The following is a 26,403-nucleotide window of genomic DNA, read 5'->3' on the forward strand; positions in this document are numbered from 1 at the left end:
ATGATGCAACCTTTGGATGAGTTAAGATCATGCAGCATTTTGATCTCAGGTTTCTCTGTCCTTAGACTGTGTTTCCCCTCCCTCTGTCTGTGGTGAACCTGCACTGGCAGTGGGACTGCCAGGTTGGCTCTGATGTATTCTTTCTTCTTAGTTTATTAGACCCAAATTTCTGAGTCTCTGAGCGCTTTGAATGTCCAGTATTAAGATTTGGTGAAATCCTTCTTTCATCTACCTTGCCGAGAAGCGATACACCCGCTCCTTTGGATCCACACCATGGCGCAATTTGGAATGCACCTTTTCTCTACTCCACCGTGTTCCCTCCATAATGTAGTTTTAATATCATTTGTAAGTTTTTCAACTTGCTTTCTATTGCAAGTACACATTTTTTTATTTCTATATATTCTTTTTTTTCCCACTTTTTAATTAAAAATCATAAATTTACATAGGGTAATGTTGTTTGATTCATTCTCTTATTTTTTGCCTTCCCCCCACCCCTCCCACCCCTCTTTTCCCTCTATACAGTCCTTCCTTCCTCCATTCTTACCACCCTCCTTATCCCTAACCCTAAACCTAACCCTAGCCCTAACGCTAACCCCTCCTACCCCCCATTTTATGTCCTCATCCGCTTATCAGCGAGATCATTCGTCCTTTAGTTTTTTGAGATTGGCTTATCTCACTTAGCATGATATCCTCCAATTTCATCCATTTGCCTGCAAATGCCATAATTTTATCATTCTTCATGGTGGAGTAATATTCCATTGTGTATATATGCCACAGTTTCTTTATCCATTCATCAACTGAAGGGCATCTTGGTTGGTTCCACACTCTGGCTATGGTGAATTGAGCAGCTATGAACATTGATGTGGCTGTATCTCTGTAGTATGCTGATTTTAAGTCCTTTGGGTATAGGCCAAGGAGTGGGATAGCTGGGTCAAATGGTGGTTCCATTCCAAGCTTTCTGAGGAATCTCCATACTGCTTTCCAGAGTGGCTGCACTAATTTGCAACCCCACCAGCAGTGTATGAGTGTACCTTTCTCCCCACATCCTCGCCAACACCTGTTGTTGCTCGTATTCTTGATAATCGCCATTCTAATTGGGGTGAGATGGAATCTTAGGGTAGTTTTGATTTGCATTTCTCTTATTACTAGAGATGTTGAACATTTTTTCATATATCTGTTGATTGCTTGTACATCTTCTTCTGTGAAGTGTCTGTTCATTTCCTTAGCCCATTTGTTGATTGGATTATTTGTATTCTTGGTGTAGAGTTTTTTGAGTTCTTTATAGACTCTGGAAATTAGAGCTCTATCTGAAGTATGAGTGGCGAAGATATTCTCCCACTCTGTAGGCTCTCTCTTCACATTACTGATAGTTTCCTTTGCTGAGAGAAAGCTTTTTAGTTTGAATCTATCCCAGTTGTTGATTCTAGCTTTTATTTCTTGTGCTATGGGAGTCCTGTTAAGGAAGTCTGATCCTAAGCCAACAAGTTGAAAGTTTGGACCTACTTTTTCTTCTATAATCTGCAGGGTCTCTGGTCTGATTCCAAGGTCCTTGATCCATTTTGAGTTGAGTTTTGTGCAGGGTGAGAGATAGGGGTTTAATTTCATTCTGTTGCATATGGATTTCCAGTTTTCCCAGCACCATTTGTTGAAGAGGCTGTCTTTTCTCCATTGCATATTTTTGGCCCCTTTGTCTAGTATGAGAAAATTGTATCTATTTGGATTTGTGTCCATGTCCTCTATTCTGTACCATTGATCTACCTGTCTATTTTGGTACCAATACCACGCCGTTTTTGTTACTATTGCTTTGTAATAGATTGGAAGATCTGGTATTGCGATACCCCCTGCTTCGCTCTTTCTACTGAGGATTGCTTTAACTATTCTGGGTTTCTTATTCTTCCAGATGAATTTCATAATTGCTTGCTCTATTTCTGTAAGGTACATCATTGGGATTTTAATTGGAATTGCATTGAATCTATATAGCACTTTTGGTAGTATGGCCATTTTGACAATATTAATTCTTCCTATCCAAGAACATGGGAGATCTTTCCATTTTCTAAGGTTTTCTTTAAATTCTTTCTTTAGTGTTCTGTAGTTCTCATTGTAGAGGTCTTTCACCTCTTTTGTGAGATTGATTCCCAAGTATTTTATTTTATTTTTTTGATGCTATTGTGAATGGGGTAGTTTTCCTAATTTCTCTTTCTGAAGATTCATCACTTACGTATAAAAATGCATTGGATTTATGAGCATTGATCTTACTGAATTCACTTATGAGTTCTAAGAGTTTCTGGTGGAATTTCCAGGTTCCTCTAAATATATAATCATGTCATCAGCGAACAGGGATAGTTTGAGTTCCTCTTTTCCAATTCATATCCCTTTAATTTCTGTGGTTTGTCTAATTTCTCTGGCTAGAGTCTCAAGAACAATGTTGAATAGAAGTGGTAAAAGAGGGCATCCCTGCCTTGTTCCAGTTTTTAGGGGGAATGCTTTCAGTTTTTCACCATTTAGAACGATATTGGCCATGGGCTTAGCGTAGATGGCCTTCACAATGTTAAGGAATGATCCCACTACCCCAATTTTTTCTAGTGTTTTGAGCATGAAGGGATGCTGTATTTTATCGAATGCTTTTTCTGCATCTATTGAAATAATCATGTGATTCTTAACTTTTAGTCTGTTGATATGGTGAATGACATTTATTGATTTCCGGATGTTGAACCAACCTTGCATCCCTGGGATAAAACCCACTTGATCGTGGTGCACTATCTTTTTAATATATTTTTGTATGCGATTTGCTAAAATTTTGTTGAGAATTTTTGCGTCGATGTTCATTAAGGATATTGGTCTGAAATTTTCTTTCCTTGATGTCTCTCTGTCTGGTTTAGGTATCAGTGTGATATTGGCTTCATAGAATGAGTTTGGGAGGGTTCCTTCCTCTTCTGTTTTATGGAATACCTTGAGAAGTATTGGAATGAGCTCTTCTTTAAAGGTTTTGTAGAACTTGGCTGAGAACCTATCTGGTCCCGGACTTTTCTTTGTTGGTAGGCTTTTGATGACCTCTTCTATTTCATTGCTTGAAATTGATTGATTTAAGTTGCGTATGTCCTCCTCGTTCAGTTTAGGTAATTCATATGTCTCTAGAAACTTGTTGATGTCTTCGAGGTTTTCTGTTTTGTTGGAGTGTAGATTTTCAAAATAGCTTCTACTTATGTTTTGTATTTCACTCGTGTCTGTTGTGATATTTCCTTGTTCATTCCGAATTTTAGTAATTTGAGTTTTCTCCCTCTTTCTCTTTGTTAGTGTGGCTAAGGGTTTATCAATTTTGTTTATTTTTTCAAAGAACCAACTATTTATTTTGTTAATTTTTCCGATTGTTTCTTTTGTTTCAATTTCGTTGATTTCAGCTCTGATTTTAACTATTTCCTGTTTCCTACTACTTTTGGTGTTGGTCTGCTCTTCTTTTTCTAGGGCTTTGAGGTGTAATGTTAAGTCGTTTATTTGTTGATTTCTACTTCTTTTGTTGAATGCACCCCATGAAATAAATCTTCCTCTAAGTACTGCTTTCATAGTGTCCCAGAGATTTTGATATGATATGTCTTTGTTCTCATTTACTTCTAAGAATTTTTTAATTTCCCTCCTAATGTCTTCTGTTATCCATTCATCATATAATATTGTATTATTTAATCTCCAGGTATTAGAGAAGTTTCTGTTTTTTATTCTGTCATTTATTTCTAATTTCAGTCCATTATGATCTGATAGAGTACAAGGTAGTATCTCTATCTTCTTGTATTTGCTAACAGTAGCTTTGTGGCATAAAACATGGTCTATTTTAGAGAAGGATCCATGTGCTGTTGAGAAGAAAGTGTATTTGTTCTTTGTTGGATGGTATATTCTATATAAGTCGGTTAAGTCTAAATTGTTGATTGTGTTATTGAGATATATGGCTTCTTTATTCAATTTTTGTTTGGACGATCTATCCAGTGGTGAGAGAGGTGTGTTAAAATCACCTAGTATTATTTATATATTCTTTTTAAAAGGCTAAATAAGACTTCATCAAATGATTGAACTATAATTTAGTACTAGTAGTTTTAGTAGTGGTTCTTTATGATGGGTTCCTAGAAGTAGTAGTATTCTGCCAATGGATTGAAAGTTTGTGACTCTTGATATATATTGCCAAGTAACATACTGATTTATAATGCCATCAGCAGTATTCAAGCCTCATACTGCTTGAATGGGGGGGTGTGTAACAGGAACTGAACTCAGAGGCACTCAACCACTGAGCCACATCCCGTGCCCTATTTTGTATTTTATTTAGAGACAGGGTCTCACTGAGTTGCTTAGCACCTCGCTGTTGCTGAAGCTGGCTTTGAACTTCTCCTGCCTCAGCCTCCCAGCTGCTGGGACTACAGGTGTGTGCCACTGCTTCTGGCCTGAATAATCTTTAATTTTTCTTGTTATACAGATCTTTTCTGCAGTTGTTGTGTGGGCCAGTTTCCACGTGTGGAACATAAATGTCCTAGTGATTTCATCTCATTCTATGCTTCCTTTGGGAGTAGCTTTCTCTCTCAGAAAAAGCATACTTGTAAACTATTTCATGAGAAATTTCTTTCATATGCAGTTCCACTACTGACCTTTAAAATCTGGAGATAAAATTGATAATTCACGTAATTAAACTTGCCATCCCCATTATCCAGTTTGGAGCTCTGATTGTCATTTCTGGCTTTCAAGTACAACTTAGTCTGGCTACCACTCAACATAGGTCTAATCCAAAATCTAATACATTGTCATACAAGTCTCTTCCCAGGGAATAAAAAAAAAAAAAAGAAGCCCATTCAGGATTTGATTGGGTCATCATTGGTTTGACTTCATTTTTGTAAAAATAGGTTTCATGGCAGTAAACTTCGTGTTTTGTTTTTTATCAGACAAGTAGTAGGAAAGCAGATGGCTCTAATATCATCCTACCATAATGTCACCCACAGAAATGCATCAAAATGTAAAGTGATTAAGTCTTTTTACTTTTGTATTTATAGTACTTGTTCTCATATTCAAATTTTTAAAAATCGAGATCTTTTTTTTTTTTTTTTTTTTGCAGGGGAGTGGGTACAGCCCTTTTTTATATTTTATGTAGAGACAGGGTCTCACTGAGTTGCTTAGCACCTTGCTTTTGCTGAGGCTGGCTTTGAACTCACCATCCTCCTGCCTCAGCTTCCCATGCTACTGGGATTACAGGTGTGTGCCACTGCACCCAGCTGAAATCATATTTTGTATCCAGGTTAGTCATTTAGTGATTTAAAGAAAGTCAACTTTTTTTTTTCTACTTGTAATTGGTTGAATCTATACATGTTGTACCAGTGAATACAGAGGGCCTACTGTGTTTTTCTTAGAGTATTTATATTTTTTTAAAAGCTTTTCTTATTTACACGTAGGGGTTACCTATAAGTTAAAGCCCTATTAATATGGTCTGAAATTTTTTCTAGTTTGTTTACCTTTATAACTGCTCATATTATTGTCGTATTTTTGAAATATGTTTAATTTTTATAAGTAAAACCTATTTTTCTTGCTTTTATGCAAGATCTTGATCTCTAAGAGCAGTCTATTATTCCCCAATTTTTGTATTCTTTATGATTTCAATACTTATGTAGAATTTTGTTGGTGATGGTTTTACTCATTATTTAAAATGTGGCACAAGCACAGTAGTAGGGCCTGAAGAACATAAAAATGAATAGAGGTGTGATTTATTCCTCAAGTATCCTACCGAAGCATATACTTCTAAATATCATGATAGATGTCAATAACTAGTAAGTGCCCTCAGGGAAGTATAAATCTTGTTCAAGGAGAAAGAGTTCATTTCCAGATAGGTGAATCTTGTAAGATTTCATATGAGAGGTTACATCTGGGCTAGGTCTTTAAGAATTTCAGACAGTAAAAGAGAAAAAGAGGGTTGGAGACAAGGACTGTGAATGTAGGTCAATGTTAGAGTACTTGTGAAGTCCTGGGTTAGACCCACAGCACCACAAAAGAAAAAATAAGAAGGGTAGGGAGGGAGGTTGGAAACAGGAAAATATAGTTCAGGTTAGTCCTTTAAAAACAACAAACATTTATTGGCTACTCCCTCATTACCAAGACGTTAGAAGCATCATCTCCTGTAAACCCCCCACAATCTCATGAGGCTGGTGCTGTTATTCCCACATCTTTAGGTTGGTAGTCTCCATTAGGGTAAGTAAACTGCTGGAGATAGCTCAACTGGTTGAATCAAGATTTAAACAGATCTGTTTTACTTCAAATTCTGAGCTCTTAACTAAGTACCAGTTTTAAAAGTACCTTGGAGTCAGATTTGAATGTAATAAAAATGATCTTTAAAATTAAGGCAGTGTCCCCTTAAAGAGTAGTGTTGTTCATCCTAGAAAAGCAGTATGCCACGAATGACATGCGCTCTGTAAGGGAAAAAATGAGTATCTGGGACATTCTAGTTTGGTGTCATCACAAGGCTGAAATTAGGTTTTTCCCTTTTTCTCAAGAAAACATTACCTCCTCCAATAAATAAAATTTTGCCTGTTTATTTTATTGAAGGATCTGTAGGATATGGATTTTTCTCTTCAGTAGGTAGAATTTCATGCTGTTCTGCTGAAGAATCTGTTTTCTGAGTTGCATTAAACAGAATTCCCTTTCCCACCACCATCATCAGCATTTTATTTATACTGGGAATCCAACCCAGGCCTCTGCCACTGGACTGCATCCTCAGCCCCCATTACACTTTTTAGAGTAAGGCATGTGCGTTTCGAAGCAAGCAACTTCGCTTTTGCATTTGCCATCTTACCATTTAGGAGAGAAGGAGGATATAGGAGCCAGGATAGCATGTTCATCCTGGAGTTGGTAAGTAAGGGGAAGGGGAAGTCAGTTTAAAGAAACATAGTAAGAGGACCCATATTATAGAAGATATAAGGGAACATGGGATTTAAAAACCCATTGCTACAGATGAGTTTTCCTTCAATAGTCCTTTGAAGGCATTGTATCCAAAATCTCTTTTCAGAGTCTTCTCACATTTACCTGGTAACTTCACTTCCTACCTCATTGAAAATATTCAAACTATCTTACAGTCCACTTCATCTGATTGTCTCTTTATTTATTTTGTTCCATCCTTACCTAAGCTATCCCTCATTTCTTCATTCTGTTTCCCTCTTCCAAGCTGCTATTGAGAACTCTTTTTTTTTTAGATAGAACCTTTATTAAATTTTGGATGCATTCACCATCATTTTCCCTAGTAGGCAGCATTTTTTTGCACATACTAAGCCTCAATGAACATTACAGAATGAATAATGATCGACGTCAACCCTTTTGAATTTTAAATAAAAATTAGAAAAAAAAATTAGACCAATGTATAGGTATTGCTTTTTTTTAACTTTATACTTGCTTCTAACTTTTTTTATTGTAAACAAATGGGATACATCTTGTTTCTTTGTTTGTACATGAAGTAGAGGCATACCATTTGTGTAATCATACATTTACATAGGGTAATAGTTTTTGACTCATTCTGTTATTTTTTCCCTTCCCTCCCACCCCCACCCCTCTTTTCCCTCTATACAGTCCCTCCTTCCTCCATTCTTGCACCCCTCCAACTCCCCATTATGTGTCATCATCTGCTTATCAGCAAGATCATTCGTCCTTTGGTTTTTTGAGATTGGCTTATCTCACTTAGCATGATACACTCCAATTTCATCCATTTGCCTGCAAATGCCATAATTTTATTATAATTTATAATTGTCCCACTTCTAAACGTGAGGCAGAAAGTGGTAAGTAAATGAATAAAGTCTTTTAACTTTATAAAATTATATGGCTGTCTATAAAATTATATGACTGTCTAGTATCTTAATGTCTCCTTCACTTATGCCTATCACTTTAGCCCACATACTTATTGCTATGACCTCCCCCCATTCCTTACTCCCTGAGAGCTAAGAGCAGCAGCCACCTTTTATCTGACTTTTCCCTAGAACTTCTAGTCCATCTCTCCTCCTTTTCATTGCCAAACTTCTCAGAAGAACTTCTTGCCTCTAGGTCTCACTGCCTGCTTTATTCCAGTCCCTTACTGATTGGTTTTCATCCTTGCCCATCTTTTGAAATTACTTTCAACCAGCGACCTCCCAATTGTCAAAACTAGTGACCTCTTTCTTCCTTAAACTACTTAATCTTGCTGCCATATTTGACACCATCAGCTTACTGAGAGGCTATTGCAATGAGTTGATCTTCATTCTGAGTGAAATCAGGAATCATGGCTAGGTTTTGAGCTGAAGCGTGACATGATCCAGTGTACAGGTTGAAAGGACCCCATTGTCTGCTGTGTTGGGAATAAGCTATAGGAGGCAGTAGGAGAAGCAGGGAGACCAGTTAAACTAATAGCAGTAAATCCAAGTGAATGATGATGATGATTGACATTCAGATGATAGCAAAAGTGGTGAGAAGTACATACATTCTCTGTGAATTTTGAAAGTAAAGCCAATAAGATTTGCTGACAGATTGGATGAAGTAGAAATTCACTGTGTTGGAAGGGGAGAGGGAAAAGGAAAAGTTAAAGAACTAAACAGTGATCACTCCCCTGATAATCTCTTCCAGTCTCATAGTTGAAGGACTGTCATAAGCACATGACTTCTAAATTTGTACACTTAAACCAAACCATTCTTCCAAACTTCATACTGTGTATATAGCTACCTACTTGGTACCTCAAATCTAACATGTCTAAAACTTAACCTAGGTCTTTCCTCTGAATCTTACTCCAACTACAGTCTTCTTCATCTCAGATAATTTCATTCATCCCTTAAGTATTGTAGACCAACAACCCTGCAGTCATCCTTGGCCTTGTGAGATCTTTCTAATAATGCGTTCTTTCTTGAACCACCTTTGTACTTCACAGCAGTCCCTGAAGTGAGGACAGTCTGGTTGCGACTTTTGTCACCTCATTGATTGCCAGAGTTGATTTGTCTGATCTGGCTGTCTAGGTGGGTGTCCCCTTCCTCCCTCACCACTCCATGTGCATGTCTCCCAAAGCTGTATACTCAGTCAAAGAGGACAACCTTCCCTGGTAGAGGAGGACCGCTTTGGTCAAGGGGTGTATAAGTAGCTGTGTTCTCCTGCTGGAACCTCCACCAAGCTCACCAAGGACCTGACTAATTATTGATGTCCATTATAGTATCTGGGAGTATAAGATTTTTGTTTGATTTTGTTTCATTATATTGAGGATTGAACCCAGAGCCATCATGCCACTGAGCTACATTCTCAGCCCTTTAAAATTTTTATTCTTTGAGACATGGTCTTAATAAGTTGCCCAAGCTGGCCTCAAACTTGCAATCTTCCTACCTCAGCCTTCCAAGTTGCTGGAATTACAGGCACATGCCACTGTGCCTACCTCTGGGAGTATAAGTTTTATCCTTCCTATTTTGGTAGACTCTTGGAGGTCATAAATTGTTTCTGTTTATTTTTATGTTATTCAGACCTTACCACAGTGATCTGCATGGTCCAAGCAATGAATAAAATAATAACAACAGAATCCATACAGTAATTATTGGAGCCATAAAGAATATAAGAGTTGGGGAATACTGAATTTATCTTAGAGGTCAGGGATCTTAAAAAAATCCCTTTAAGTAAGACCCATCTTACTTAAAATCAAGAAAATAGTAACAGGTTAAATGTTTTTAATTGAACAGTTTCTTTGATGTGCCCCTCATTACTCCATTTTGTCCCACTTAATCATAATAGTCTTAGATGGTCAAAAAATTATGACAGAGTATAATATCATACTGAAAATTGCAAGCCTCTCCATTTGTCCTTGTCCCCATAAAATAAATGATGCATCTGAAAATTAGGCACCAGATTTGTTTAGGCTAGTGACAGTTAAATTTAAGTCTAGTTTATAATTGTAGGCTGTAAGTTCTAAATAAGGCAGGAACTATAAGAAGCTGATTTACCACTATATCCCCAAAACCTAACAAAGATTGATAGGGCAATAGTAGAAACAGAGAATGGAAGATGTCCATATAGAAGGACATTGAGGAGAAGGAACTACTTAGGAATTAACACTTTAATAGAAAAAAAAATGAAGTGCTTAGTTTTACTTCAATCTGAATATTTTTTCTATCATCTACACTGGCTGAGGTCAATGCAGTTGTGCAGGTAAAACTGTTGCTAGAATATTTAGATCATCCTTTCATGGCATTGCCTTGTCCTATATTGAGAAATTACTTTCAGATACCTGTGAGATGCCTGTGTGGATAGAAATGATTTCAGAACCGCTCCGAATTGAATCCCACTGGCCTTAACAGAGCATTGCATCCAGTGATCAGGCCCTCCTAGATACTACAGACTGAAAAATCGGAGTCTGTGAAGGGGGATTTCTTCCTGTTTTCTTTCATTATCAGACAGTGTGTCCACATGTGAGTGATTTCATTATGATGGTTACTGTAAGCCACGGATAAAATTGCTGCTACCTTATGAGGAGAATGAGGCCCTGAGGCCCAGAACAGCCTGTGTAGAGTTTTTATCCCCTGCCTCCACCCTACCTCCTTCCTTTCAGTCCTGCCATTTGAGTTGATCTGAAAACCAAGGCACATGTCCAATCTGCCTGCCTTTTTTTTTTTTTTTAAATAGTAAGGTGCCAGGAAGTCATGCTTTGTGCTGCAGATTATGCTGATTTGTATGTGTCCCAGTGAGACCTGGCACTCTCCCAAAGAATCTGTCACATTAAGAGTTTGATTCACTCCAGATAGTTAAACTATAAAGTTGTACTCTTGAAAAATACCAGGAAATTTAATGTCAAGACTGTCACTCAGCACTCATTTTGATAAAACGTTAGCTATTTTTTGTTATTTCCATATTGGCCATTAGGGAGGAATTTTAGGACCAGTTTCTAGAAGTGGTTAATAGCCTTTGTAGCAGGAATATAACACTGTAATGCCATTCTCACAGAGTAGTAAACGTACATCAAGGAATGATTTGTATCAATGCTATATTTTAATGTTAGTACTGTGGTATTTCCTGTATTATATGCCTGTTTCTGACCCTTAATCCAACTCCGAAAAGTGTTTATATACATTTGTGTGTGTGTGTGTGTGTGTGCATGCACACAAAAGGATTGAACCCAGTAGTACTTTACTGATAAGCTACATATGAGACAGGATCTCACTAAGTTGCTGAAATTGACCTCAAACTTGTGATCCTCCTGCCTCAGACTCACTGGGATTACCAGAGTGTGGCCTGAAAGGTATATTTTGAGAGAATAAACCATCATGAAATTAAAATTTAGGTTTGGGATAGGAATAATCTTATCAACCTGACAAAATTTTTATTTAAAGAAGGAATGAACTTCTGTTAAAAAAAAAAAAAGCCAAGCAATGTTTATCTTATTTATTTATTTATTTTATTTTTACAGACTGCATTTTACACAAGTGGGGTACAACTTTTCATTTCTGTGGTTGTAAACAATGTAGATTCACACCATTCGTGTAATCATACATGTACATAGGGTAATGATGTCTTTCTCGTTCCACCATCTTTCATACCCTGCCCCCTCCCCCTCTCATTTCCCTCTACATAATCCAAAGTTCCTCCATTCTTTTCTTATTCCCCACCCACATTTGCAAATGGGTGCAGCTAATCTAGAAAGCAGTATGTTTATCTTTAATTTACTAAAAACTTGAATAAGATCTTTAAGAGCAGAAGTAGAATTAACACAACTGATACACAAGAATTCACTGATGAGATCAGTAGCTAGATGGACCCTAATTGGTGCCCTGGGTTAGAAGTAATTGGAGTTAGGGGGAGGGAGATTGGGAGGTCCTGCCTTGCTGGTCCCTGCCATGAAGCTAAAATAAGTCAAGCCAGATAATGACCAATGGCCAATACTGAAGACCCTTAGAGGGTGCATCCCACTCTCTGGCTCTTTACCATTTCTGTTCAAGAATTTAGCTTCCCTGAACTCCTCTTTTGAAATTTCCTTCAGAGGTTTTATGACCTTCTTCAATCTTTGCTTGCTGCCCAGCAAGGAAAGAAAGTTTCTAGCTAATAAGCAGCTGTAATACAGAGAGTTTAAATTGCTTTTGTGTTTAAAAAAAAAAAAAAAAACAAAAAAAAAAAAAAAACAAGCAAGAGTAGAGCAATGCCAGTCACACATGTGATTTCATAATTTCATCTGTGAGCAACCAGAAGCCCCAGGCCTTGATATTTGTTATTCTAGTGAGGGGTGTTTCCCTTAGCTCACCTCCCACCCCTCACCTATCTAAAATTCACCACAGCTTTGTTCTGCAGTGGCATGCCACCTAACTCCTGCAGTACTAAAAACATGTTTCTTTTTGGAAAACTTGCCTGAAAAGAAATCCAGCTGCAAATGCTGTGAAATAAATGGCACCTAGGTAAATACAACTAAGAGTTTATTTGAAAATCTGAAAGATTTCAAATTTTTCTAGACTTGTCTCAGAATAATTGATAGTATTTAGACATGAAAATTTAGGGAGAATCATTGCTGGATTTTGATAAGCAGTTAACTTATGAATTGGAACAATTCATTATCCTGCATTCATTTCTAGTGGAGCTATAATTAGGAAATATTAGATTGCCTTTTCATAAAAGAAATAATAATCATAAAGGAGACTTCACTAATAATTTTCACATTGCTTACACATAGAAACAATATTTTGAATATATCAGGTTAAATAGAATGTGTTATTAAAATTTTAAAAGAATCATAAAGGAGAGGCCAAATCTAAAAATTAAAGATTTAAATTAAAGATTAAAGATTAAATGGACAGAGTACTAAATTTTTGTTTAGTGATTTTTGTATTAATAGTTAAAAAGCATAGTATATTATAGCTCCCAGGAAGTAATGTTCATATTTTCAAAAGTGCCGTAACAAAAGAGAAAAGTGATAAAAGGGAATCCGTCCATGTGAGAGGTAGATAATTAGGTTCGCAGGTTCTTAGGAATTGATCACTTCTAATGTCTTTTACACACTCTTCAACATACCAACCACACAATGTTTCTACAAAGCTCGTAGAAGGCACTAGGACCTGAGACTGTCCCTAACTTTGCCCTAGCTCAGTCTAGAGGCATTGCAGTGTCAGACCACCTGGGTTCAAATTATAACTGTTTGACCTGGCAATGTTATTTAACTTCCTTGTGCCTCAGTCTTCCTGTCTTTTAAATGGTGGTAATAATATGCCTATCTCATACAGCTACGTGAGTTATGTATATGGAACACTTAGCTCCTGAGACAAAGTGGGTTAGGGTAGTTGCTACAGTTTTGACTGTTACTTTGACTGTGATTGAGAAGGGACTGTCAAGCTGAGCCAAACAAGAAAATAACAGGGAAAATCACCACAGTTTGACCCCGAGGAAGAAGTTATTTCATCATGTGATCTAGATATAATTTGGGGCATTTAACATTGTTAATTTATTTTTATACTGGCTCTTGGGACTGGAGAACATGCTGGTTTTTCTCCTCTGTATGTGGAATAGCTTGTTAGTACCGACTGTGGGAGGAGAGGGAACTGCCAGCCAGCCATTAAAACTTTGCACTTGCTTCGGTCTTATATTTCCAAAGTATGTGTCTGTCCTTCTCCTTGTATTCTCTTCAATTTTAGGCCACTCAGCCTGGAGCTCAAAATTCAGAAAGGCATTGATTTGGTCTCCCATTATCTCCTCCTCCCCTGTTCCCAGGCTGATTTGACTCTCAGCATGTCTTGCGACCATAGTAACCTACTTTGTCACCCTAAAAAAGTGACTTTGAGCTCAGTTGCCCACTCTTTAAATGGAATAACAGTGTCTCTGTCCATTCAGGGACCAGCCAAGAAGCCACTAAAATGGCAGATGTTACACATCTTCATATTTTTTGAAAAGAGTTTTCCTTAACAGGTCCACGTTCATAATAGAAAACTGTGTCCCAAGGAAGAAAGTCTTTACCCCTAAGAGGTGGACTTTATCCCTGTTCATGCTAGAGCTGTTTAATTTCAACCTTTCCACCACTAGCCTGTGTTTTCGAATGCTGCTTTTTTATTTGCCTGTTCAAATACACAGGCACTAATCCACATCATGGCTTTACAGGCAGTAAATTAAATTATATTAATTCTAAACACAGTATTTTTGAGTTGTAGAGAGTCTGCAGCCTTTGAAACCACTAACTTAATTTTGTCCAACTCTTATTCAGTAACTTATTCAGTAACTCAAAAGAGGCCAAAGTTTTTTTTTTTTTTTTTTTTTTTTTTTTTTTTGTCTTTTAAATTTGGTTTAAAAATAATAATAAATTGTTCCCAGGCAGGGTCCTGGGTGCCAAATTTTATCTAAGATCTAAGTATTCTGTCTGCATTGAAAATTCTCCAAAGTGAAGAGGTAGAAGTGCTAATGAAGATGTGATGTGTAACTTTTACCTTAGCTACAACTTGTGGTCTCAGTATATGACTTAAGGCTAGTCACTTAGTTTCTCTGAGGGTCGATTCCCTTTTTTGCTAATCTACAGCCACAGGAAATTTTTGAGAGAATTAAATGAAATCATTTTTTTCAAAGTATTTATCTGAACATAAAATTCTGCCTCTGAAAGAGTAGATGTAAGTAGAAGCTCTTTATTCCAATTATACGGTCATTATTTAAAGTCAGACTATAAGCTCATTCAAGGCAAAGGTTCTGTTATGATCTTTGATTGTCTCCTCCACATGAAACAAATATATATTGAATAAGCTAAGTAGGCTTTTCTTTTTTTTTTTTTTTTTTTTTCCTCCATATTGGGAATTGAAAACAGGGCACTCTACCACTGAGCTACATCCTCACCCCTTTTTAATTTTTTATTTTGAGACAGGGTCTCCCTAAGTTGCTGAGGTTAGCCTGGAATTTGTGATCTTCCTTCCTTAACCTCCTGAGTCTCTGGGATTAGCCACCATGCCCAACTCTGAATATGCTTTTCCAAATTGTTTTTAATTGACCTCAGCATTTTGTCACACTCCTTTGTAAAGCTTTGATTTGAGCAGATCTTTACCATTTGAAGTAGGGGTGCATATGTTTAAAAACAACCAAGACTATGGAAAAGGTGATCAAATTAATTAATACTGAGTTGTTAGGGTTTTGTTTTTTGTTTTTCTGGTACTCTTTTTTAATATATATAACTACATGAGCACTGTCTTCAACTATTTCTAAAAGGAAGACCATCTGTATTAGTCAGATTTTTACTACTGTGACTAAAAGACCTGACCAGAACAACTGTAGAGGAGGAAGAATTTATTTGAAGGCTCACAGTTTGAGAGGTCCCAGTTCATAGACAACCAGCTCCCTTCTTCCTGTCTCAAATTGAGGCAGAACCACATGACAGAAGAGTATGGCAAGTCACATGATGATCAGAAAGCAGAAAGAGAGACTCCACTTGCCAGATATAAAATATATGCCCCCAAAGACCCCCCTCCTCCAGCCACACCCTTCCCACCTTCAGTTATCACTCAGTTCATCCCATCACAGGATTAATTCACTGATGGGATTAAGAATCCCACAGCCCAGCCATTTCTCCTCTAAACCTTCTTGCATTGTCTTACATGTGAGCTTTTGGGGAACACCTCACATCCAAACCATAACACTGTCCTAAATCTTAAAACTTTTATAAGACTTCTATATTAGGGTATTTTTTTATGGAATACATTATTTCGTTTCTATGGTTGTGCACAATGTAGATTCATACCATTTGTGTAATCATACATGTACATAGGATAATGATGTCTGTCTCATTCCATCATTTTTCATACTCCCCCTCCCTCTCATTTCCTGCTACGTAATCTAAAGTCCTCCATTCTTCTCTCACCCCCCACCCCCATTATATATCACCATCCACTTATCAGGGAAAACATTTGGTCTTTGGTTTTTTGGGATTGGCTTATTTCACTTAGCATGATATTCTCCAATTTCATCCATTCTGCAAATGCCATAATATTTTTATTCTTTATGGCTGAATAATATTCCATTGTGTATATATACCACAGTTTCTTTATCCATTCATCTGTTGAAGGACATCTAGGTTGATTCCACAATCTAGCCATTATGAATTGAGCTGCTATAAACGTTGATGCAACTGCATTACTGTAGTATGCTAATTTTAAGTCCTTTGCGTATAAACTGAGGAGTGGGATAACTGGGTTAAAAGGTGGGTTCATTCAAGTTTTCTGAGGATTCTCCACACTGCTTTCCAGAGTGGCTGCACCACTCCGCCAGCAATGTAACTCCACCAGCAATGTAAAAGTGTTCCTTTTTCCCTACATCCTCGTCAACATCTGTTATTGTTTGTGTTCTTGATAATAGCCATTCTAATTGGAGTAAGATGTATTTTAACTGGCACTTTTTTTTTTTTTTTTTCTGACAGTTAATTCCCTCTACTATGTTGCTAGGGAATAAGAAGTTTAAAATGAAACAGCTTTCTAAGGATATGTTATCACACATACAATTAACGAATATCCAGTTTCTATGGAAGTGTAACAGACCCCTAAAAAAGTAGGAAACATTTAGTACTTCAGAAGTTAAAAGCAGGTAACATTATGATCTTATAAAGTAATTTCTTGGCAGGAAAACCTGTGTTCTTTAATCCATGACAGTGTCTTCTTGTTTGGGTTCATCTGGGTTGGTTTTTTTGCTTCTCATAAGTACAAGAGATGCTCCAAAGCCAAATGGTTCTAAGCAATGATATTAAAGGTACCCTATCCCAACCTAGATAAGATAACTGCACACTGTTTAAAAGTATACTCTCAGATCAGTCTGTGAGAGCTTTCAGAACCACCCTCTCTGAAAGGAATACATTTTTAAAATATTCATCAATAGTATGTTAGTTTTTTAAAGCCAGTCAGCTGTACATTCTCATGGGGAGTTATTTGCTCTTACTTTCTGTGGTTGATCAAATGCTGAGAAAAGCCATTTAGATATTATTTTCATTAGCTCTTTACTAGCTTCTATAGTAAGGAGGTATTCTGGGGGCCTCTTCTTAACTGCACTTTCCTTGAATTTACAACTCCTTGTGGGTTTTACACCAGCATAGATTTTTAAGAATTCTGGCCCAGTTCCGTTTCTTGGCTTAACAAGGAGGTTAGAAGTTTGAGAAGATTCTTTGATGATTAAAGTACAATTCACATTGCTGTCGCTTTGATTTGACCACTGGAGCAGCAGATGTGGTAAAGTTGGCATTCTCTCTTCAAGATAAACTAAATCCATGCTGTTGCACACTCACTGGTGTGTGCAAATTTAGCTCCCCATAGATAGTGTCAAAGGAGGAACAGGTTTTTCTCCTTTGCCACATTTGAACCTATATTCAACCTTTTGTATTAACAACAGTAGATTTGAACACACACGCATATGCGTGTGTGTGTGTGTGTGTGTGTGTGTGTGTGTGTGTATAATAAAAAATTAATGCTGGACTTTTCATTCATGTCTCACCACTTAATCTACAATTACAGTTTTTAAAGTCCAGATTTTTTCTTAGAGTGTAAACTCTATTTTTAAATTCATTACATTTCTCACTGTTTTACAAATTGTAACCTATTCTGTCTGTTCCTATTCATTTCTAAAATGGCAGTGTTATTGCATTAAATTTTTTGCTTATTGGTGAAATCATGTTAAAACTGAGTAAAACTCATGGATAAAAACAAACAAGTATGAAGGCCTCTGAGAATGTGGAGAGTGGAGAGTTGGGTAGACAGCTAAATTTCTTTGCCCTGACAACATGGTTCTTGGTGGGGTCATACATCCTATGTGCATTGCCCACAAAGCACATGCTAATAATACAAAGTTGCTTTTAGTGCTTGTGTTGCATCACCAGGCTCTTCTGTGCTCTGTAAGTATCATGTTGCTTTCATGTAATGAACCAAGTCCCCAGCGCCTAAATCTCCATGCTGGAAATGATTACATAAAACTGAACAGCTATTTATGAAGTCTTATGAATTTTGAGAATTTCTTATTCTTTGGGAAAAAAATTTTTACAAAGACTCTTCTTATTCTTTGGGAAGAAAAGCCTTGTATTTGTAACAAGTCTCTGTCGGACATACCACTGATTTTAGGTTGTATAGGTTTGAGTGATTTCAGTTATATAGCTCTCTGTTTGAAAAATAAGCATTATCTCTGTTCCAAGGTCTGTATTTTAACTTTGTGCAGATGTGTGCTAAAAGAACATGATGTGCTTATTTGTTGCATTTATGCTACTTTCTTACTTTAAGTAAGATGGATGAAATTACATATTAAATAAAAACAGCAGCTCAAACTGCAGTCCTTAGCAAGCTGAAAAAGCCTTCTAGAGACAGTGGAGAAAATGAGACTATGGCTTTAATAACTCATTGACTTTGGAGAGAATTTTCTATTTAAAAACTTGTATATAATAAGTTCTTTGTGGGATTTACTCAGTGTTGACTGTCTGATGTCTAAAAGTTATCTTCCATTAAATCATGTTGGTAAATTATCATCCTTAGTATTGTGTTTTCTATCTTAACCAAAAGTAAGACATTAATATTTATGTGCTTTCAGTTATACAGATACCCTATGGGTGACATGAAACTCCAGTTAGTAGGAATAGCTACATGGCCGTGGGCAAGTTATTGAACCTCCCTGAACCTTAATTTTTCTTCTCTGTATGATAGCATACCTACCTTTTAAGATTATTATCCTAATTAAATGAGAATACCCAGCTAGCATAATGCCAGGCACCTACGGATCAGCACGTGTTCTCTTACATTCTGTGTTCCAAGCTTCTCAAAGTCATTTTTATTTATTACTTTTGAGCTAGGAAATACTTGCATTGAATATTACTTCTTAATTCTAAAGTGAAAATTTGGAATATGTAGAAAAAATTATTTTGGGTTCTTTAAGAAGCACATGTCTCTAGTGGCGGCTAAGCAGAAAGTTCTGCTTCCTCCCATATGCAGTTGAATGTATTTGAAAAAGCCAGTAAGGGGAGGTCAGTTCCAGTGCTATTCCCAGTTCATTTTATAGCCCCTCTCCTTTTTTTATTTCTATTTTTCTTTTTGGGTAACCTTCTTTAAGAAAGTTTTCAAAGTAAAAAAGCACTCAACTGAGCTCTGTAGTCATTTAAAAATAGAGTTGATCAATGTGAAGCATTAGCTAGGAAAACAACTGGTACTTTTTTATTGATTTCAGGTATTAGTGCTCTCAGGCTTGTGTATGTAAGAATGAAAATGATAGTGAAATAGGCACCCAGGTTAAACAGACCAATTTTCTTCTTATATATGCAATCACTATAAGCAGAATTCTTTATATGGGAGTGACTTCAGTAGCAATTAGTTCCTCTCTTAGACACAGACACACAATCTAAGTATTCTAAGTGGCCTGCTGAGTGTGTATTTTTGTTATTGAGGCCAAGATGTACAGTGCTTGGGAAGTTTTTACCATTTAGTTACTTCTATTAATTGTAAAATGCCATTCAAGGTTATAGATTTACAGCCCATGAATATATTTTTTGGCATTTTAACAGATGGTTACAAGCCAGAATCTCAAGGATTTGAAAGATGTCCTGCTTAAATAGCCAGTTGCAGACGAATAAAGCCAAGACATTGAATACCAGGGAAGCCTGCTCAGCAGGGCATGAATTATTTAGAAACTTGTGTAAAGAAGTTGGCTGTGGGCAGAGGTTGTCATGTGTCATCTGCCCCATCAGTCAGAGCTCCGACAGCTGTGCCCTGTCACCAGGGCCTGTGTGCTACTGCCCATCAGTCAGCACTGATACCAGCTGCCTCTCTGCCTGCTGGAGAAGCTGTAGACATACAAACTTAGAGTGTGTATCTCTCTGGCCTCTAGTTTGCATGGAAGCTCATTTCCAAAGAAGGATAGTAAGTATCACTCCTTATCTTTTATTAAACCATACTGAAAAATAGTCTCAAGAGATTAGCTGAGTACTGGAGAATACAGGGGGTTTTGCTTTATTTTCACCCCCCCAAAAAATGGCCATGGAAATGTAGGAGGGCACATTTGAATCCAAAAGGACACCCTAGTTAAATGAGAGATGGGAGAGCTTTCTCCACCAGATACCAGATTATCAGTACCAGAGTACCGCTGAAGAGGCATTTTCTGGTTGAACACAACAAGGCAAAATAAAGAGGTGGAATCACATGCATTCTTTTTGTGATGATACAGCAGCCTGCCAAATGGGATGCATCCCAGTCCTGATCGTAGACAAACCTCCAACAGTTTCCCTTTCCCTTCTTGTATTCAAGAGACGTCCTTAGAGGAAAGGATTTGAGGGCATTAGTATCACTGTCTGTCTGATTACTGTGTTGACATTTTTAAAGTGCCATTAATCATAGGAAATGGAACTCAATGATGTAGAAAAATACCCAGCCAAGGAATGTCAAGAAAGTAAGCTACAGCCCAATATTCACATGAAATTGAAGGAAAAGACATCTTAACCCTTTACTTGTTTTTTTTTTCCCCCTTACTTATTTCTGAACTTCAAAGTTAAGTAGTTGAGAGGCAGCTGTGCAAGCAAGGGAAATAGTAAGCATAGCAAAAGGAAAATTTTAAGTCAGCTATTTTTATTTGGCAAACGTTGAAGCTATTTCATATGTAAAATATATAAAGATAATATTCATCTTCGGATTATGTAATTGAGGTCTTAAACTTGATTCTGTTTTAGAAGAAAGTTTCTTTTTGTTTCAGATATGCTCCCCCCATTTTGCTGTGTGTGTGTGTGTGTGTGTGTGTGTGTCAGAGATTGAACCCAGGGCCTCATACATGCTAAGTGCACACCCTACCTTTGAAGCCTTCCCCCAGCTCTCCTCCCATATTTTGTCTGTGGACTCTGAATGTTGCTTGCTCTTGATATAATTTAGTTGATATGAGACTTGATGGAATTTGGGAGTCACTAGGCTTGAAAGTGGACTATAAAGTGTTGCTCCCGTCCCAGATACATAGAAGTAAAAAGTGATGATACCTACCACCCATGAGTAGAGCAGGTCATTTGTCAGAAGTGGCAATGCTTGATGCATATTTTGTTGGATTTTGGTATTATCAATTACCGGTTTGGCTATTAGCTCATTTAAATTCAAATGTTATCCTAACTGAAATTTTAGGAAACAGCCTTATTTAGAAAATACATGTGACACTAGACTACAATGAGCATCACTGTAAAAATGTTCCAGTGCTGACTCTGAGCAGGTGCTTCATTTAAAAAAAAAAAAAAAAAAAAAAGTACAAGAACCTAAATCACCTCCATTTCCTGCCCCTGCCTCCCTCTACTCAAGATAGATCACCTATTATATAGCATGATATGTGTAGTAGATTCTCAATAAAGACTGATTAATTGATGTATGGTGATGTGTAGATCTGAGATGTTGATTTATAAATTGAAGTAAATTAATTTTAAGAAGATCTGTATACAGAGAGTGGGAAAGAAGTAATATTTTTGATAAATTTTGGGCATTTCTTTCCACTGAAGGTTTTTATCATTCATTGGAGGGACGCTGTGTGAGATTGGAAAGCCTGAAATGCAACAAAAAATAAATTCATCCCTTGAAAAGGAAGGGATAGAGAAAACTGCAGAAAGATTGCAGACAACAGCACACACTTTACAGGTCATTGTAGATGGTCTCAGCCAGCCTGAAAGCTTTGACTTTCGAACAGGTAAGTCGAATTAGAGTGCCTGCCATTTGCATAGCTCACGTTGTCTCTTTTGACCCCATAACAGCTCTATGTCATGAACAAAACAGATTCTTTCATTCTATACGTGAGAAAATTGAACTTAGTAGCCTTCAAAGTCATTATATTTAGTTAGTTTAGAGCCAAAGCTGAAAGCCAGGTCTCCAGCCTCCTTTTCCACTGTTCATTTGTCATATCACTGGACTAGATACATATATGTCCTGCTTATGCACAAAGGCACACACTTTTTGTCATTCTTCTGTATACTGTTTTTATATCCTAGAAACCAGAAATCCAAGGTAAGACATTCCATTCACAAGCTAAAAGTGAATCTTCTTCCTAAATTACAACCTTCCAAGTTTCTGGATTCTGTGTCAATGAGCATATTGAACAAATAAGGTGATATCTCTGTGTTGATTTTCCTTCTAATTAAAAGTGCTCTCAGCTTTCAGCACAGATAGAGGGTGAGGGAAGTATAATAGCCATAGTTGTTGAGAGCAATGACCAGTGAAAAAGAATTAAGGTATTAAATGATCTACTTTGTAAGGAAGTTTGACTAGTAACCCATGAAATTTAAGTGAATCTGCACACTTGTCTCATAACTAGTTTTGATGATGCCGTATTTAGGACTTGGTCTTTTCAGTCTGGATTAGGCTATAATAAGGTAGTTAGACATGTATGCTTGAAAAGATTTAAGGGAATTTTAAAACACGCCCAACAAGTTCATTCATTGTACTATTCCCGAGTCTTCTGTAGGTCTCAAAAAGAAAAAAAAAAAAAGTGGGTATAAATAAAACACCCAGTTAGACCTATGACAAAAATGTGGGCATAGAACCCTCCAAGTGGTCCTTCTCACAAAAAATAACTGTTCCAACAGACAAACCCATCTCCACTGGAAGCCTGGTTCCTTGAGTGTGAGTGTCATGGATATGTCTAGCAGAAATACTACATGGAGCAGTGGGTCTCAAACAGGGTGGGGTTTGGAGTGGTATGCCTATGCCATGGCAGAAGACAGCTGGCAAATATGCCTTAGCTACAGGTATCCTGTCTAGGATATTTCTATTTTTGTTTTTCTATCATGGTGTTGATTCTCCATTATCCCAGTTATGTGGTAGACTCAGAGAAAAGATCAGCACTCAAATTACATGGTCCACTTAGCCAACCAAGCTAAGTAGAGGTCCTTATCTGAGATGCCCTTCATTGAACAGAAACAGAGGCACCTGGGCTTTGGACTGAGCTTTCCAGTTACTAAAGTGTGTATCAGTGTGACAAGTGAAATTTCAAATATGTCTCCTTAAGCAACAGAAGTCACAATTTTCATGATATCTGAGAACTGTCACTTTGCTACATCCCCAAGGGGAAGGGAGAATAGTCACACTTTTGAGGGGGTAGATAATATTTTGGATGTTTCCACATAGCAGTATTTATGTTGCATTTCCATTTTCTCAAAAATATTTCCTTTCTTAATGCCTTATTCTTTCCTCATATTCATCCTGTCTTCTGTTTTCTCAGTGACAAAATCGATTCCATTTTTATTAACAGTCCAGTTGCAAGTTAGTGTCCATTATGGGGTTCATCAGGAGCAGTCTGGTGACAGTGGCCTGAATATGCAGGCTTGGCTATCAAAGTGTTAAAATTTATATGGTACTTGGTGGATTTTCTGATTTCTCAGTGGCCCAGACTGTCTTCAGGAACATGTTAAGTAGTTTCTGACTCTGATTTTCCATGCAGAATTAAACTAAGCAGCTGATCAGAACCCCTTGGGGAATCTGTAGCAGCTGGACCTCTGTAAGAAAAAGAGGGGGGGAAAAAGTTTCCAAGCATAAAAACAATGCCTTATAGGGCCTCAGAGACCATCCTACCTCTGGCCCTGATCAACAACTTAGTTTAACTTTGTTTTGACACAGTCCTTGCCTGGTGTAACATTACATTACAGTAGGCTTCTTGCTTTTGGTATTCATTGCTTCGGCATCAGGTGAAATTCTACAGAATCAATTCCAATTTTAGCATATTTTTTATAAAGAAAAATGAGATTTAGGCTTTAGAGAGGGCTTTTTGTTTTGTTTTACAGGAAAAAGCTTAATTTTTAAAAGATCCTGGTTTTAGTGTGGTTGGACTGGGGGAGGGGAAAAAAGAGGTGACCAGTTGTTAATACAAATGTAAAGGATAGCTCTAACAAGTAATCAGGATAAAGCCAACAGCTGTGGAGGAAAAGGAAATGGACTGGGTGGAGGGGAAAATGAGGTCTTAGTAAAAGGAGATCCAAGCATAGAATGTGTTCTTTGTTATTAGAGTCAACACTCAGTAATCCTAGGAAAGGGGGCCAAGAAGAGCATGGATAAATGGAGGCCACAGATAATTCACAGGCCCATTTAAACTGTTAGTTCTCACTTTCTCACTCATAAAACATGGGTTGTTGTTTTTGTTCTTATTTTAACTAGAGCCATAATGATTCGTTGGCATGCTTTATGCCCACTTCTTAGGGGACAGTCGGTATTAGTGAACAGAGAAATATACACTTGGATGAGCAAGGAATGAGGGGGCTATAGGCCCTTGAGAACAGAGATCTAAGTGTCTTCATCTTTGTATCTCTAGTGTCCAGCAGAGTGTCTGGCCAGGAGGTAATAATACAAGTTAATAAATGTTTGATGAATTGAATTGAAAGAGGAGAAAGGAGGTTAGATGATCTGAGTACCTGATTAGGATACCCAGAATCATAATCCATACATTTTTATTGGATAAATATACTTGAAATGGACAAGAATCGATTCCTGAGTTCCAGTTTTGCAGGGAAAAGCTAGAAGAGAGAACATTTGAATTTCATCCACGTTTGACCAAAAGTTAATGTATTTTCTTCCACCTTTAAACAGCTTAAGAATTCCTGTCTCCAAGGGTCTTACTTTCTCAGTGTTTATGATTTAGCTGTGTATATTCATTAACCAAAGATAATATTGTCATCATATCTTACAAAGAGAAAAATAGTCTAAAACTATCTATGAATAGTGCTAATGTTCACATTAGTGAAATAGAGTTTGGGGAGAAGAAAGTAAGTAAATCTTCTTGAATTATTTCTACTGTGTGACTGCTTTTTCTTCTAGAGTACATTTTCTTTGAAAGCTGGCCTGCGTCTTCAGCTCTGTTTATATCCCCCTCAAAGTCTAATAGTGGTCTGGGCATATAATCAATATGTAGTTAATGCTAATCCACTAAGTTATATTGTATCTAAGAAATTCAATGCATTATTAGTTACACTGAATTTTTGCCTCTTTCCTTACAGATTTTGATAAACCCGATTTCAAGAGAAGTATAGTATGCTTGGAAGATCTGCAGGTTGGAACAGTTCTTACAGGCAAAGTTGAGAATGCCACTCTGTTTGGGATTTTTGTGGATATAGGAGTGGGAAAATCAGGGCTGATCCCCATACGAAATGTAACAGAAGCAAAACTTTCTAAAACAAAAAAGAGAAGGAGTCTTGGACTGGGCCCTGGAGAAAGAGTGGAAGTTCGAGTACTGAACATTGACGTCCCCCGATCTAGGATTACTCTGGACCTCATTCGGGTGTTGTAAGTGTCCCACTGAAGGCCAGACACTGATTTTTATTTCCTCTTTCTACAGATTGACAAGAATAGGTCACATGTTCATGAGTTCTAAGTAACAGATAAGAAAGAATCCACTTATAATCAGAGTATTTTCCACTTTCCTTATGAATAAATAGAAAGCTAGTTAAACAGCTGGTAGACATTCTTTTTTTTTTTTAATTGTAAACAAATGGGATACATGTTGTTTCTCTGTACATGGAGTAAAAGCATACCATTTGTGTAATCATAAATTTACATAGGGTAATGTTGTTTGATTCATTCTCTTATTTTTTCCCTTCCCCCCCACCTCTCCCACCACTCTTTTCCCTCTATACAGTCCTTCCTTCCTCCATTCTTGCCACCCTCCTTAACCCTAACACTAAACCTAACCCTAACCCTATGGCTAACCCCTCCCACCCCCCATTATATGTCATCATCCGCTTATCAGCGAGATCATTCGTCCTTTGGTTTTTTGAGATTGGCTTATCTCACTTAGCATGATATTCTCCAATTTCAACCATTTGCCTGCTGGTAGACATTCTTATGTGGTATTATGTAGTCACAGTTTTCTGACCAAATTTTTATTTTTTATTTTTTGTATTTCATATTTTGGCCCAACATTTTTTATAATAGATTGTTCACATCTTCTTGCCAACATTATCCTTATTGGGCTTGTATGGGATTAACTTTTTTATTTGGATTGTACAATATTTGTTGACACAGTAGAGCTGGCAGTGTTTAATTCTTCCATTTTATAGATTTTTTTTTTTTTAAATCAAGCCTTTTGGACACGATTCCTGAATTTGCAACAATCTTTCTTTTCTCTTGCCACACAAACCAAATTATATCAGTAAAACAGATTTTGAAGTGTTTGTGACCATCAGGTGAATGGCTCAAAATGTTTTTGAGAGGATATTTGTATTGATCCCTACAATAAAGTTTTGTGGCTAGTGACTTTTTTTTTGCTCTGTTGATTCAGTGAATGAATAGAATTCAATCTTGATTAAAGAAGATATGGTTCATGGAACTGTACCTTTAGGAATAGGAATGCTCTGGAAATTTGAAGAATGATTTCATTTGAGTTAGCTTATCACAGAATATACTCTTTCTTAACCATCAGGATTAAACTTCAATTGGAAATAAAAATGGCCTCCCTAAAGATTATAGATCGGGTGAGAAGGGGCAAGAAAAACAA

At 37.1% G+C, this 26,403-nt stretch overlaps 1 protein-coding gene across 1 annotated transcript in view; it reads left to right on the forward strand.

The window, feature by feature from the left end:
- SRBD1 (S1 RNA binding domain 1) overlaps window positions 1-25,363 on the forward strand; it is a 312,646-nt gene extending 287,283 nt beyond the window's left edge. Inside the window, 2 exon segments of the mRNA XM_079111646.1 lie at window positions 21,431-21,615; window positions 24,908-25,363. Of these exon segments, the coding sequence (XP_078967772.1) occupies window positions 21,431-21,615; window positions 24,908-25,197 (475 nt within the window). The 3' untranslated portion in view covers window positions 25,198-25,363.
- The last annotated feature ends 1,040 nt before the right edge of the window (window positions 25,364-26,403 follow it).

Source organism: Sciurus vulgaris (assembly GCF_902686455.1).
Source record: "Sciurus vulgaris genome assembly, chromosome: 14".
In the NCBI taxonomy this organism is placed as follows: domain Eukaryota; kingdom Metazoa; phylum Chordata; class Mammalia; order Rodentia; family Sciuridae; genus Sciurus; species Sciurus vulgaris.